General features: G+C 29.6%; 1 protein-coding gene across 1 annotated transcript in view; it reads left to right on the top strand.

Moving 5' to 3' along the window:
• Positions 1-16,756, top strand: part of LOC145690299 (muscle-specific protein 300 kDa-like) — a 633,032-nt gene that overhangs the window by 273,978 nt on the left and 342,298 nt on the right. The window contains exons 40-45 of the mRNA XM_081765072.1: positions 533-725; positions 1,650-1,923; positions 2,144-2,321; positions 3,956-4,151; positions 7,547-7,621; positions 10,838-10,990. Coding sequence (XP_081621198.1) covers positions 533-725; positions 1,650-1,923; positions 2,144-2,321; positions 3,956-4,151; positions 7,547-7,621; positions 10,838-10,990 — 1,069 coding nt within the window. The remainder of the gene's footprint in view (positions 1-532; positions 726-1,649; positions 1,924-2,143; positions 2,322-3,955; positions 4,152-7,546; positions 7,622-10,837; positions 10,991-16,756) is intronic.

Genomic DNA, 16,756 nt, shown 5'->3' with positions numbered 1-16,756 from the left:
GGTTAGTTTTTGTTTGAGCGGTCATTTTGTACAGGTGAGTAAGTCTATTTTGTCCTTTTCAAAGGTTTGCAGTGAACGCTCTAGCTCTGTTATTTTTGAAGATATCGACGTAAAAAAAAGTATAACAAGTATTTTACTTTAAAAAATGTTAGTAAACTAGGCTTAAATGTGTACTAAATTGTTGAGTAAACTACTTTTAACAGTTATTTTACTAAAAAAAATATCAGGCTTAAATTTGTATTAGACATAAAATGTGGTACATTTAATTCTCTTTTCTTTTTGTTTGAAATAAATATCTGTAAAAAGTAAATTTGACTTGAATAACAAACATGTTTTAGTTTTTTTTCTAAGCGGTACTTTATGGACACGCCTCGTACATTCATTTATATAACTTGGGTCATATATTTCATTTCTGCTTTCTCTTAATAACATACTAAATTGTACAGCTTCTACAGTCTATTAGAGGAGGTAAAGTTAAAGTTTCAATTACTTTGTTTTGAAAATTTCTGAATGTCTCAAAATCTTATTTCAGGTGGGATAAACTGGAAGAAGGCATAAAGGAACAACAGAAGAAACAAGACGCTCAATCGATGCAATGGACGAGCTACCAAGAGACTCTTCAACAAACTCTCATGTGGTTGGATACCATGGAAAAGAGTCTTCAACATGATCCTTCTAGCTGGTCATCGCCACAGGAGACACGATCTAAGCTACTTAAGCATAAGGTGAGACCTCCAGTATTATTATTATTATTATTATTATTATTATTATTATTATTATTATTATTATTATTATTATTATTATTATTATTATTATTATTATTTTTTTTTTTACAGATTGTTAATTCTGCTCATACATAATAGAGCTTGACTATCCAATGAGAATTTTGTTTATCTTTAAATGAAATACACTAACGTTAAAAATATTAGATACTCTTAGCGTGGTGGCACAATTGCTTGTTCATCATCTTATCGATAAATTTGTGATGAACTTCTTGAGGAATACTGTGTCACACAAACAGGATAGCACTTTGGTATTTATGCAGATAGGGTAGTGGAGGTGATTGTGCTCGAACTGCAAATTTCCACCTCATACCAGCGAAAGATTGTGATGGTTGCGTAAGCAATATAGCTCTTGCCATGTCTGAGGAACTGTTTTCATTTGATAAAATTATGTGGTAGGATGCATTATTGTACTGGAAACATGTTTGTGTAGGAACGCCAGTTATATTAGGAAATGTACCTGATCACTAACATGTTTAAATACCCATCAGCATCATCTCCGGTGTTGGGAGGACCTTCTACACACAGTGCTTTAGGTCTATATAATCACAGTCACGGTCTATGGGGTTCATTGCTTCTTTTTTTTTTTTTTTTTTGTTTTGTTTTGTTTGTTTGTTTTTCACCTTTGAATTTCATCTGTCAGCATGGTGCAACGTAACATCATTCTTTTTCAGGCTGTCAATGTCATATCTAGAAGTTCAGGAGAAGTGATCGTGGAATATTTTCCATCTGGCTGCAATGGAAATTTTAGTGCATTAGTGCTGCAAGTGGGATTTGTCTTTTTATTGTTTTGATTTTATTAAAAATTAGTTTGAAATAAATGCGAACTTTTTTACAGTACATTAATAATATTTTCTTTCTCAACAGACAACTCTACAAGAGGTGCTATCTCATAAGAGAGTAATCGAAGGTGTAACGGAAAAAGCACAGGCACTAGTTAAATTAACTGGTGGAAATAAAAAGGAAGTTGAAGATACTATCAGCTCCATTAATAGTCGATACGAAGAACTAGTGAATAATTTACTAGTAACGATCACAGCTCTGGAAGAATCACTAGATGCTCTGCAACATTTTCAGGATTTGCAGAAATCCCATCAGGATTATATGAAACAGTTGTGGGACCGGCTCTCTGTCTACTCCGGTAAGACTTTATATATATATATTTATACTTTATTCATTAGCTTTATATACAAAGTGTTAGTGCCTACTGTGATATAAATTTGAGAGGTGATTTTGTACATTTGACACTGTCATTTGTTAAGTTTTTTTTTTTTTTTTTTTTAAATAAAAGATTCATTTCTTTTAATTTCTTACTTTTTCTTTCCAAATGTGCTTACTGAGAATTTTGCCTATCATTCCAGATTACAGTGGGAATAAGCCTGCTCTCCAGTCGCGGTTAGAGAAAGTGTTAGAAATCCAAGACAGTCTCTCTGAAGGTTCAGTCACATTACGATCACTTGCAGACCATGTAGCTACGAAAGCCAACAGCCTTCCGGCGAGAGTCAAAGAAGCTTTGGATAGAGATCTGGCAAACCTCAGGTATTACTTTTATCTACACATTTCATCTTCAAATGCTTCAAACATTCATCAACACTCAGTCCCTACTATTGTAACTAGAAACCTGAAATTTGGGGGAAATACTCCTTCTGGCACGAAAGCGGGGGAAAGGAAAGGATTTCTTGGAATTCATACCCTGAAGGGGGGGGGGGGAGTAGTTCAAATTTCTTGCCAAGAATAGCATATCTCACTAATCCCTGAAGTTAGGGAGATAAAACTTGACGTACAAACTCATCTTTAAAATAATTGAAAACACGTTTCATTGTCTTTAAAAATTCCACATTTAGGGTAAAATGAAGACATTTTTATAATATTCTATTTTTCGATTTTTTATTCATAAAATGCTCAATGTGAGGAATCACTGAAGTGAAGATATAAAATTCAGTATATAAACTCTCAATTAAAAAATATCTGAAAATTTGTTGTAGTGTTTTCGGAATACTGCTTCTAAAGGGGAAAAGAGTGGTAATTTCAATAATATTCATATTTCTGGTTTAATATTTATTACATTTTATTCTTCCCGTGTGAAAAACGGGCATATCTGCTAATTATTAATAAATACAAGTGAAATCTTTAGCGGCTCTTAGTGCAAGCTTAAGGAAAATGATGATGAATGCAAATGAAATAATAATAGGAGAATTGTTGAAATGAGAAAGTGAGAAGCAGGAAGATCTTGAGAAATGTCATGAAGTTGTCCACTGAAACTCGTGAGCTGGGATTGAACCAGAAACCTCTCACACAAAAATGTTACTTTCACATACATATTTTGACAATGGTGTTTCCTTTGAGGTCTAAGAAATTATTTTATTGAAATTTAATATTTATCAAACGAACTCGTAGTTATTTCTGTTCATTTCAGAATTTTAAAGTTACACTTTCCTACCTCGCACGGAAATTTGACATTTACCTAAAGATCTCTCAAATATAAAATAGTTCAAAATTTCTTATAATATTTTAGGAAATATTTGTTCCTTCGAGTCATTTGTAATATTCAAAAGTAATTTTGTCTAGTAGCGACTAATGTTCAGTGGGAGAGGAAACATTTAAAATTCAAAATGCCGAATTTCAAGCATAGATTTACCTAAGTAAGTATGCTATCCGAAGGGGATTTACACATTAAATGGAACAATATTGTCATAATATTTAAACATCATAAATGTCTCTTGTGGTTTAGAGGAGTAGGAAATTGCGAGAATTTTCAAAAAGCTTAATTTACAAACATTAAAGTATTAATATTGGTTAAAAGACGAGAAAATGAAATCTTATCTTTGATGTAAGTTCAGTTAGTACTACTCAAAACTTCTGCTGACAAAGCTGAAAAGACCGCAGCACCCATTTGACAAACTTTTATAAATGTATTTGCCATTAGTATATTAATGTATTTCCAAAGATATTAATTAATAACTAATCGTCGAGAAAAAGTGAGTGTGAAACATTGCCCAATTAGAAAAATAAATGTGGAAGGTTCTTTGTACAATTTAAAAATATTGTTAGTCCATAATTGGTGTGTAATTTTGTATCATGTTAGAACATTGTCAAGTTGCATTTAATTGTTGAGTTGCATTTATTGTTAGAACATTGTTGAGTTGCATTTAATTGTAATTTATTATCACTAGGTTTGACTATGAAAAGTTCGTAACCACATTGGGTGATGTGAAGCATGGCCTTGAGGAAAGGTTGCAACAGTGGTCTGAATACGAAGGATCATTCGACCGTTTCTTGATGTGGCTGGCCGAGTCAGAGAATACATTGAAGAACTACAGTCCACGATCAACACTAGAAGGAAAGTTAGAGCAACTGGAGAAGTATCAGGTCAGTTCATTTGTTTCCAGAATATCGTACTGAAAGATTCGTGAACAAAATTTGTTTAAGGGCATGAATTCGTAAATTGACAGCTAATAGTTTTTTTTTTTTTTTTTTAATATGAATTTGGTTGGAACAAATTTAACTTCTCTGTTTCCAAGCAAGTACAGTGGTTCAATGGTGCGGAGAACCAATTTAATCCCAGGCCATGCGAATATTATGCGATTTTTTAAAGAATATTTCTTTCTTTCTTTCCATTTCGTTATCGTTGAATCAATTGAATAATCATTTGCGAACATTTGGCACTGCTTATTTATCCTTCAAAGCACTTAAATTAGAATGAAACTGTCATTTCATTACATTTCTGTTTCAAAAGGCGTAGTTTTTTAAATGTTAAATATGTTCACAATATCGCTTGAGTAATTTTCGTTCAAGAGTTTCCAATATTCCGTTAACTACTTATGTATTTTACAAGTTTTAATAAATAGAAAAGACGAGAAAAATATTAGTTTACCGATAGGCAGGAAAACATACTACAAAAGTATATAAGAAAGTAAGGTGAATTTTTGGTTTACTAAAAAACATGCAGAAGTAAATACTTGAAACTGTATCATGCTTGATACATAGTATCACACTAACATTTGATGTAGGAACCATTGCGGTCCAAACATGCATTCCAACGTGACTTCAAATCGTCCATACCCTTTGCAAAGAAATATTGCTCCAGATTCTCTAACCAGATGTTTTGGCACGTAACGCGCACAGTTTCCTGAAACCAAGTTAATCATGCACGATACTCCTTACTGAACCATATGAGATTTGCAATGCATGTGCAATGTCATGCAACCTCACTCTTCTATCTTCACAAATCATCGCATCGACATCAGACACATTCCTGGCGGTAATGGACGTTGCTGGTTTGCCACTTCTGTCATCATCTGTCACAGCCCTCCTACCATTGCAAATGGGTTGCACCGCACATACACTTGTTTCTGCGATAGAACACTCTCTCCATATACCTTCATACATTCTCGATGAATGTCAGATGGTTCCTATCCCTTGATCTATAAAAAAACTAATAACACTGTGCATCTCCTTGGAACAATATTCAAGTCGATGCGCCATCTTTAAATTGCTCAGACAAGTTGACGTAAAAGACTGTAATTGCCGTCAGACTTACTTCACCTTGGTGTCTGGAATGTACAAAAAATTAATTAGCTACATAAAAAAATTCTGGGTTTTAGAGACAAAATTCACCTTATGTTTTGAAATTAGCTCTGGAAAAAATATATACATTCTTTAATTAGATTTGCCACTTGTTTTAGCAGATTGATAATCTGCAAAATAACAATATTACAGTCAACTCGACATTTATCGGAATAATGTCGGAACGACGTTCACGGTTAACTCGAAATCACGATTGATCCGCTGCCAGTTAAAAATCACAGGAAAGAGGAATATCAGAACAACAGAATTATAATTAATAGAAATATATTATTAACAATTTACCTGTATTTTAAAGCTATTTAATATTGAGTATAAGTTCATTTGGTTATGTAATTTAAACCAATGTTTAAAATGAAAAGAATATATTGTTAATAACGGAAGGATAAACATCATTAGAAAGGAAAAAGGAACTATTTAAGTTATAAATGGCCTTAAAGAGAAATATTTGTAAGCGAACTTGATCAATGTCATTGGACAATCTAACTTAATAATAATAATAATAATAATAATAATAATAATAATAATAATAATAATAATAATAATAATAATAATAATAATAATAATAATAATAATAATAATAAACAGGAAGTGTTATTTGTATCCAACAAAATTCATATTATTTACTAGACCTAGCAACAACTGTGTAAATTTGAAGATTTTAACACCACCTTGATTATTGTGTAATCTGGCCATTTCCAAATTCGTAAATCCTCATGAAAGAGGGTTATGCTTGCTTTAACCTCTAGATACCTGATACACACACATTGGGTTTCTATAAATAAGTGCTCATTTGAGGTATTCTGTCTTCAATTTATTTTTAAAATTCAGCCTGTTTCGTCCCTCCATCTTCAATTTAGGCTTTAAAACTGAAAAAAATAGGGGCATTATTGATCTATAGATAGGAATTTTATTGGCAGATTATTCTCTTGGTCTTTGGCGTTGGATAAAGAAGTCTTTCTTATACGTGAATGACGCACCCTTTCATTTCCCCCGACGTCTGTTTTCGTTCTCTTCGATGCGCATGAGCACTAACATAGTCAAAGAATTTCGACTGAATTATTTACGGGATCCTGCAAACAAAAACAAAGATACAATAATTATTAGCAGTTTAATTATTTTTATGAAAATCCTTTTAAAAATGAAAGAAACTTAATTCAGTACAGAGGTCCAGAACAAAGAGGTCAAGCGAAAGTACTCTTTAAGTTTTGTAGTGATTTTTTGATTTTTAAAAATATATTTTGCTTTTTGTTTATATATGAAATATGCAAGTTTGGCCCTTCTTTATTTTACGAGTAATGCATTAATTGGTTTGGAAGTTTGATAACAAGTAATCCACAGAACATGGGTTTATGTCTGTTCATTACTAAAGTATGATTTGATGTCAAAATTAATGTTAAAAAAAAAAAAAAAAAAAAAAATGGCAGGAGAGTGACAAGAATTCAGCGCCTCAAATTGTTTTGCAGAAAATTTTGTGAACAATATTTCTGTATTTATAGATGCATTTTTAACACTGTTTAAAAAGTGATAGCATGGACCTACCTTGTTTATTACGTCTTTAAGACTTTAATAAATAAGTGGTTGATACACTCAAGACATTTTTTAAAGACGTAACAAACAAAGTAGGTATACGCTATCTTTTTATAAAAAGTATTTATCGATTAATATTGTTCGACTAACGTATTGAGAAATCGGCTCTGTATTCCTGCCGTCATATTTGCATCAGTTACCTTGTGTCTACTGGTGTACTTTTATCGAAATTAGTTCTTATTGTATTTTGTTACTTTTTTGTTGTTCAAAAGTAAGAGAAACATTTTTAATAAGGGATTGTGTGTACCAATTCCTTTTCCGACCTTATATATTGAATAAATAATCAACCATACAGATCGGGGCTTAATTTTCTGCATACAAACATTTTTTCACATATGTAATAAGTTCAGTTCGAGTTTAAATTTGTGTTTCTCGTTCAGAAAATTTTGCCATGACCTACATGAGACGAACATCTACAGCATTTAGATTTCGCATGTTATCATATATTGTATGTGAGTTTGTGTACTAATTTTCTATGTAGTAAATAACACTTGTTGTAGTTTTTTTTTTTTTAATTTAGTGAAAATACATACGATATACCTTAAGTTAACTTAGTTTATAGGTGACTAATATTGTATTTATCCTCTTAGGATCTGATTAAAATTATTGAGTGCCGAAATAGAGACATGAAGGAGATAAGCACCCTAGCAGAGCATCTAGAACAAGTAAGATACCGCTCTTAAGATTCGATGCTTTCTGCTCACTGTTATCTGCCAGCATCTCACTGTGGAGTGCTTGTGTCTCTTCATTCTCTTTGGTGGTAGTAGTTGCTTGTGGATTTCTTATTTTCTCTTTTGTTTTCTGGGATTAAGGTTTCAGAAAGATATTTTACTTTTCTTCTGTGAAGTCATGCACATGTTATTTACATATTCACACATGGTTATTTTTGTTAGAGGTTGTTATTGGGCTTTTTTTCTTTTATTTACTTTTATGAACCAAATCTTTTCTGAATACTTTAGGGCATGCTTAATATTTTTGCTCTAAACTTGTGGTAATTCAGTTCTATATTCCTGGAGAAAAAATGGATTTTATTTATTATCTTGTAAACTAGTTCGACTTTAATTGTAGATCATAGGAAGAAGTTTTAGATTTCTAGATAGAATTAACACTTTTCTAAGTATTAAGCAAGAAGAAAATTAGCATAAATCTTAAATTTTCTAGAATAGAATAAAAGATGTAATTAACGTATAAATATTTTCAACGTATTTCGTTGCTAAAACTACTTTTCTTTGAAGAATTGAAACAAATTCTACGAATGATGGAACATTTTGTTGACGATTAAAGAGTTGATATGAGATGTGGACCTACTTATTAACGTGGAATCCGAGCCACATGAGCTCCCGCCGGGAATCGAACCCGGGTCTCCCAAGCCAAAGACGCGTAGTACGCTAACCGCTTAGCCACGAAGGAGCCTGTTGACAGTTAAGAACTATTGAGACGCTTTGTCAGAGATACTAGTAAATCGCATTTTTGCCTAATTTTAGTTTATACTTTGATTTTACTCTTTCGAATAAGATTTAATGGTAATCAACTAACTTACTAGGCGGAGTTTCCTACCAGAAGTTTTGTCTTTATGGAAATTGGCAAGTATTAAATGTACTTTGGCAAAATATAAGTATAGTTGACTATTTCAGACTCAATGCCAGCTGAAATATTCCGTCTACCTTCTTCGCGGTCATCAATATGATCTAACTATAATTGACACGTGTAGAGCACAATCGAGTTGTCACCAATAAATAAATAAATAAGTTTTGTGCTACTATTTTCAAGTATGTTACTATCGCTGCAAGGAGTAAATTTCGATAATTTATTTCAAGAAATTCAGCATTTCCAGCGATTATTATTATTATTATTATTATTATTATTATTATTATTATTATTATTATTATTATTATTATTATTATTATTATTATTATTTGGTAAAATGTGTCTTGTTACTAGACCAACAAAGATTATATATGTAATCTATGAGATTAAAATAAATCGAAATTCATATTCGCGTAGTCTTTTTCCTGGTACCAGGAATTTTAAAATAAAATATATTGGAACTCTACCGATAATAAAAAATAAATTATAAGCAGTCAGTTTTGCCGTGTTTTCTTTTATTGTTATTATTTGCTTTTAATCGTTGCAATTTTCCTTGCTATCTTTCTTTGTAGAAGTGACTTCTGTATACCTATTATTTATATTCTATTATTTATTTTCATTTTTATTTATTTAAAAATTAATGTCAAACTTTTCATTTTTGTGTATTTTCCAACTATATTAAATGAAACATCTTTAAATGTTAAGTTTGATTAATATCGATAGTTGTCTGCAAAATATAAAATAATTTTGTATTTTGAATATATACAGTCATCAGTAAATTCGATATTTACCCTAAAAAATTCTTTCGTCAGTAGTTTCTAAATAAATCATCTTTTTGTAACTTAAAACAGAAATGCAAATTTTCTCTGAATTAATGCCTACCTATTCGGAGATTTTTCACATTTTTTCGTAATTGAGAAATTGAAAAAGTTTGGCATTTAATTTCTTTCTTGCCTTTTCTATTACTGCTTTTTAATTTTCTTCTGTTCACATCTTATATTTTTTAATTTTTCAATTTTTCGTTTTTGACTTTTTAATTATTTTTTTTAAATTATGCTGGCAAATTAGTGAACTATTTGACTTAGTTCTTAGAGTCGAAAGATAATAATAAGTGCAATTCTAGGAGGTAGAAACATTAGAAGATTAATAAAGTTTCTATTGTAGTTAGAATGTTAATATATATTTTTCTCTTATAGACATTATTTTTAATACCTTCGTATAGAATTAAATTATTGTTACTTCGCAAAGAAGTTTTATAATTTGATCACCAATTCGAAGATATTAATCTCTTTATTTACACATAATTATTACACTAAAAATGAAATACAGATAGGAAACTAGAGTTTAATATTATTTGAAGTATTTTATTATTATTATTATTATTATTCGACTTCAAACTGTATAAAGTAGCTAAACGTTCTTTCGTGAATTATAAGCAATCTATTCTGATACAGAATATATCGTGTTTCTAGAAAAGGTATGTGTATTTTATTCGTAAGTGCTTAATATTTGTTCTTTGTGGAATGATTGACAGTACCAGCATCGTAATTGCAATAGTTAGGTCATAAATACGATATAAGCTGTTTGTTATTTAAGATTAAGTATTAAACGTGATTTTTTTTTTAATTATTGTAACGAAAAGCACAAGTAATATGTAGAAATTAGCTCAAAATAGAATAGTTTAAACAACTTGCATACTGAGTTCAATTCTTTGCTATAATTTCGCGTTTATTATTTTTTAAACTATTGAATTGGGAAAAGTTTTTTTTCTAAGTAATATTTTTAGCCATACATGAAGCTATGAAACTTCATTTTATATATATATATATATATAAATTGGTTTTTATATATAAATTGATTTTTCATTACACTTTAGAACAAAATATTCGTAGAAAGTATTATTAAGGTATTAGTTTTGTGCTACTATAAGTATTGGTGTATACGCTAATCTTAGTATATACTAGGTAACAGTACATTAGTGTGGTTTTGCGTTACATCTTTTAATTGCATGTTGATATGTGATCTTCATAATGTATTGTAGTACGATTTGAGAACTATAGTTAAGTAATACATGAGGCATAGTTTGGGATTAGTAACCAGCATAGAATAATTCAGTAAAAACTAAGTAGTTAAGTATACTGCTTATAATGCCGTTAAGTAAAGATTACCGTCGTCTTTTACATTAATATAACCATTATTGAGCTGAGGCTGTTATGCTATTTGTATAATCGCAAAGAATAAAGTAATATTATAATAAGAATTTGTGCGTTTAATGTGGAATTTTGTTGTTGCAGAATCTCATTGTGAGTCTGAAGCAGAATGAAGCGGAGTTCGACAAGATGAGTGACGAGTCCTCCGACTTAATGCAAGTTAGTGGAGAAACTAGGATATCTGTAAATGTGCAACAAATTACATCAAGATTTCAGTCCATACAAGTTACCGCCAAGGTATGCTGTTTAATTTTCTCTATTCAATAAGCTGAGGACGGTGTAATTATATATAACATGGTTTATTTTTGTTGTGTCACAAAATTTAATGTATAAAATCTTTAGTAAAGGCTAAGCCTTTAAAATGCTATAGGAATGAAAATTTGAAATTAAGACGAACCAATAATTCTGTAATAAAAGCACTTGATGAGTCTGAACCTCTGTTGAATCTCCTTTTTCACGAACAATATCAAGGCCAAATAATAATAATATAGAAAGTTAATACGCTGATCATATATCACCCCATTAAACAGTCTGTCCTATCGTAGTCCTTCATGGGCTAACGCAAGGATTTCAGTTTAGACATTTAATACTAGATTATTACAGATAAATAAATAATAATAATCTCGTCGTCAAATTTTAAATGGATTTTATAAATTTTGAAAATTTAGGACATTTTAAATTAAAATATTTTAAAGTGGGACTTTTGTAACAAGTTGCATTTATTTTTAAAATATTTTTTTTTCAGAGTTAAACAAAAAATTAAAAAATATGATGATAATATTAAGTGATTATTTCTAGGAAAGTTTATATCCGCTACTCCTAATTACATTTTTAGAAAAATGCATATTTAAGTTACATTATTATACTTCATTCAACAAATAAAGGGCCCGAAGAGATTAAAACTTGGAACGCCAAGATCAAAATTGACTCACACTCGGTAATATTTTAGTTTCTGAAGTAACGACTGTGTAACTAACATTTTTTAAAAGACTTCTGAGCAGATGTCTAAAGAATCATAATATTTCAGGCCTTTGCATAATAGTAAATAATAATAATATCTGTGTCATTTTGACAAAATCTTGGTATTTCGAAGGTTTAAGTCAAATGTTTGCAGCTATTGCACGAAAATATATAATAATAATAATGCCGTATTGCTGTAAATTATTATCTTCTTTCGCTCTCACCACATAATACACACACACACATACATACATACATACATACATACATACATACATACATACATACATACATACATATACAAACATACATACATACGTACATACATACATACAAACATACATACATTCTCATTAATAATTGCTTAAAAAAATACTTAACCTGAAATGGGTTTCTTGTTTATCACTAGAGATCCATGAAACGAGGAATAGTACTTAATCCATAGATGACAAATTATAGTCTCTTCTTATCTTCTGATGACAAATTATAGTCTCTTCTTATCTTGTGCTGACAAATTATAGTCTCTTCTTATCTTGTGGTGACAAAAAAAATATAGTCTCTTCTTATCTTGTGATGATAAATTATAGTATCTTCTTATCTTGTGATGACAAATTATAGTCTCTTCTTATCTTGTGATGATAAATTATAGTCTCTTCTTATCTTGTGGTGACAGAAAAATATAGTCTCTTCTTATTTTGTGATGACAAATTATAGTCTCTTCTTATCCTGTGGTGACAAAAAAATATAGTCTCTTCTTATCTTGTGATGACAAATTATAGTCTCTTCTTATCTTGTGATGACAAAAAAATATAGTCTCTTCTTATCTTGTGATGATAAATTATAGTCTCTTCTTATCTTGTGATGTCAAAAAAATATAGTCTCTTATCTTGTGATGACAAATTATAGTTTCTTCTTATCTTGTGATGACAAATTATAGTCTCTTCTTATCTTGTGGTGACAAAAAAAAAATATAGTCTCTTCTTATTTTATGATGACAAATTATAGTCTCTTCTTATCTTGTGGTGACAAAAAAATATAGTCTCTTCTTATCTTGTGGTGACAAAAAAATATAGTCTCTTCTTATCTTGTGATGACAAATTATAGTCTCTTCTTATCTTGTGATGTCAAATTATAGTCTCTTCTTATCTTGTGATGTCAAAAAAATATAGTCTCTTCTTATCTTGTGAGGACAAATTATAGTCTCTTCTTATCTTGTGGTGACAAAAAAATATAGTCTCTTCTTATCTTGTGATGACAAATTATAGTCTCTTATCTTGTGATGACAAAAAAAATATAGTCTCTTATCTTGTGATGACAAATTATAGTCTCTTCTTATCTTGTGATGACAAATTATAGTCTCTTTTTATCTTGTGATGACAAATTATAGTCTCTTCTTATCTTATGATGACAAATTATAGTTTCTTCTTCTCTTGTGATGACACATTATAGTCTCTTCTTATCTTGTGATGACAAATTATAGTCTCTTCTTATCTTGTAATGATATTCAAAGATGACAAATTATAGTCTCTTCCTATCTTGTAATGATCTCCAAAGATGACAAATTATAGTCTCTTCTTATCTTGTGATGACAAATTATAGTCTCTTCTTATCTTGTGCTGACAAATTATAGTCTCTTCTTATCTTGTGGTGACAAAAAAAAATATAGTCTCTTCTTATCTTGTGATGATAAATTATAGTCTCTTCTTATCTTGTGGTGACAGAAAAATATAGTCTCTTCTTATCTTGTGATGACAAATTATAGTCTCTTCTTATCTTGTGGTGACAAAAAAATATAGTCTCTTCTTATCTTGTGATGACAAATTATAGTCTCTTCTTATCTTGTGATGACAAAAAAATATAGTCTCTTCTTATCTTGTGATGACAAATTATAGTCTCTTCTTATCTTGTGATGACAAATTATAGTCTCTTCTTATCTTGTGGTGACAAAAAAAATATAGTCTCTTCTTATTTTATGATGACAAATTATAGTCTCTTCTTATCTTGTGGTGACAAAAAAATATAGTCTCTTCTTATCTTGTGGTGACAAAAAAATATAGCCTCTTCTTATCTTGTGATGACAAAAAAATATAGTCTCTTATCTTGTGATGTCAAAAAAATATAGTCTCTTCTTATCTTGTGATGTCAAAAAAATATAGTCTCTTCTTATCTTGTGATGACAAAAAAATATAGTCTCTTCTTATCTTGTGATGACAAAAAAATATAGTCTCTTCTTATCTTGTGATGACAAAAAAAATATAGTCTCTTCTTATCTTGTGATGACAAAAAAAATATAGTCTCTTCTTATCTTGTGATGACAAAAAAATATAGTCTCTTCTTATCTTGTGATGACAAAAAAAATATAGTCTCTTCTTATCTTGTGATGTCAAAAAAATATAGTCTCTTCTTATCTTGTGATGTCAAAAAAATATAGTTTCTTCTTATCTTGTGATGTCAAAAAAATATAGTCTCTTCTTATCTTGTGATGTCAAAAAAATATAGTCTCTTCTTATCTTGTGATGTCAAAAAAATATAGTCTCTTCTTATCTTGTGATGTCAAAAAAATATAGTCTCTTCTTATCTTGTGATGTCAAAAAAATATAGTCTCTTCTTATCTTGTGATGTCAAAAAAATATAGTCTCTTCTTATCTTGTGATGTCAAAAAAATATAGTCTCTTCTTATCTTGTGATGTCAAAAAAATATAGTCTCTTCTTATCTTGTGATGTCAAAAAAATATAGTCTCTTCTTATCTTGTGATGTCAAAAAAATATAGTCTCTTATCTTGTGATGTCAAAAAAATATAGTCTCTTCTTATCTTGTGATGTCAAAAAAATATAGTCTCTTCTTATCTTGTGATGTCAAAAAAATATAGTCTCTTCTTATCTTGTGATGTCAAAAAAATATAGTCTCTTCTTATCTTGTGATGTCAAAAAAATATAGTCTCTTCTTATCTTGTGATGTCAAAAAAATATAGTCTCTTCTTATCTTGTGATGTCAAAAAAATATAGTCTCTTCTTATCTTGTGATGTCAAAAAAATATAGTCTCTTCTTATCTTGTGATGTCAAAAAAATATAGTCTCTTCTTATCTTGTGGTGACAAAAAAATATAGTCTCTTCTTATCTTGTGGTGACAAAAAAAATATAGTCTCTTCTTATCTTGTGATGACAAAAAAAATATAGTCTCTTCTTATCTTGTGATGACAAAAAAAATATAGTCTCTTCTTATCTTGTGATGACAAAAAAAATATAGTCTCTTCTTATCTTGTGATGACAAAAAAAATATAGTCTCTTCTTATCTTGTGATGACAAAAAAAATATAGTTTCTTCTTATCTTGTGATGACAAAAAAAATATAGTTTCTTCTTATCTTGTGATGACAAAAAAAATATAGTTTCTTCTTATCTTGTGATGACAAAAAAAATATAGTCTCTTCTTATCTTGTGATGACAAAAAAAATATAGTCTCTTCTTATCTTGTGATGACAAAAAAAATATAGTCTCTTCTTATCTTGTGATGACAAAAAAAATATAGTCTCTTCTTATCTTGTGATGACAAAAAAAATATAGTCTCTTCTTATCTTGTGATGACAAAAAAAATATAGTCTCTTCTTATCTTGTGATGACAAAAAAAATATAGTCTCTTCTTATCTTGTGATGACAAATTATAGTTTCTTCTTATCTTGTGATGACAAATTATAGTCTCTTCTTATCTTGTGATGACAAATTATAGTCTCTTCTTATCTTGTGATGACAAATTATAGTCTCTTCTTATCTTGTGATGACAAATTATAGTCTCTTCTTATCTTGTGATGACAAATTATAGTCTCTTCTTATCTTGTGATGACAAATTATAGTTTCTTCTTATCTTGTGATGACAAAAAAATATAGTCTCTTCTTATTTTATGATGACAAATTATAGTCTCTTCTTATCTTGTGGTGACAAAAAAATATAGTCTCTTCTTATCTTGTGGTGACAAAAAAATATAGCCTCTTCTTATCTTGTGATCACAAATTATAGTCTCTTCTTATCTTGTGATGACAAATTATAGTCTCTTCTTATCTTGTGATGTCAAAAAAATATAGTCTCTTCTTATCTTGTGATGACAAATTATAGTCTCTTCTTATCTTGTGGTGACAAAAAAATATAGTCTCTTCTTATCTTGTGATGACAAATTATAGTCTCTTATCTTGTGATGACAAAAAAAATATAGTCTCTTATCTTGTGATGACAAATTATAGTTTCTTCTTATCTTGTGATGACAAATTATAGTCTCTTCTTATCTTGTGGTGACAAAAAAATATAGTCTCTTCTTATCTTGTGATGACAAATTATAGTCTCTTATCTTGTGATGACAAAAAAAAATATAGTCTCTTATCTTGTGATGACAAATTATAGTATCTTCTTATCTTGTGATGACAAATTATAGTCTCTTCTTATCTTATGATGACAAATTATAGTCTCTTCTTATCTTGTGATGACAAATTATAGTTTCTTCTTATCTTGTGATGACAAATTATAGTCTCTTCTTATCTTGTGATGACAAATTATAGTCTCTTCTTATCTTGTGATGACAAATTATAGTCTCTTCTTATCTTGTGATGACAAATTATAGTCTCTTCTTATCTTGTGATGTCAAAAAAATATAGTCTCTTCTTATCTTGTGATGACAAATTATAGTCTCTTCTTATCTTGTGGTGACAAAAAAATATAGTCTCTTCTTATCTTGTGATGACAAATTATAGTCTCTTCTTATCTTGTGGTGACAAATTATAGTCTCTTCTTATCTTGTGATGTCAAAAAAATATAGTCTCTTCTTATCTTGTGATGACAAATTATAGTCTCTTATCTTGTGATGACAAAAAAAATATAGTCTCTTATCTTGTGATGACAAATTATAGTCTCTTCTTATCTTGTGATGACAAATTATAGTCTCTTCTTATCTTGTGATGACAAATTATAGTCTCTTCTTATCTTGTGATGACAAATTATAGTCTCTTCTTATCTTGTGATGTCAAAAAAATATAGTCTCTTCTTATCTTGTGATGA

Source organism: Thermobia domestica, chromosome 7, assembly GCF_964235325.1.
Source record: "Thermobia domestica chromosome 7, izTheDome1.hap1.1, whole genome shotgun sequence".
Classification (NCBI taxonomy): Eukaryota; Metazoa; Arthropoda; class Insecta; order Zygentoma; family Lepismatidae; genus Thermobia; species Thermobia domestica.
This window is presented reverse-complemented; position numbering and strand designations above follow the sequence as displayed.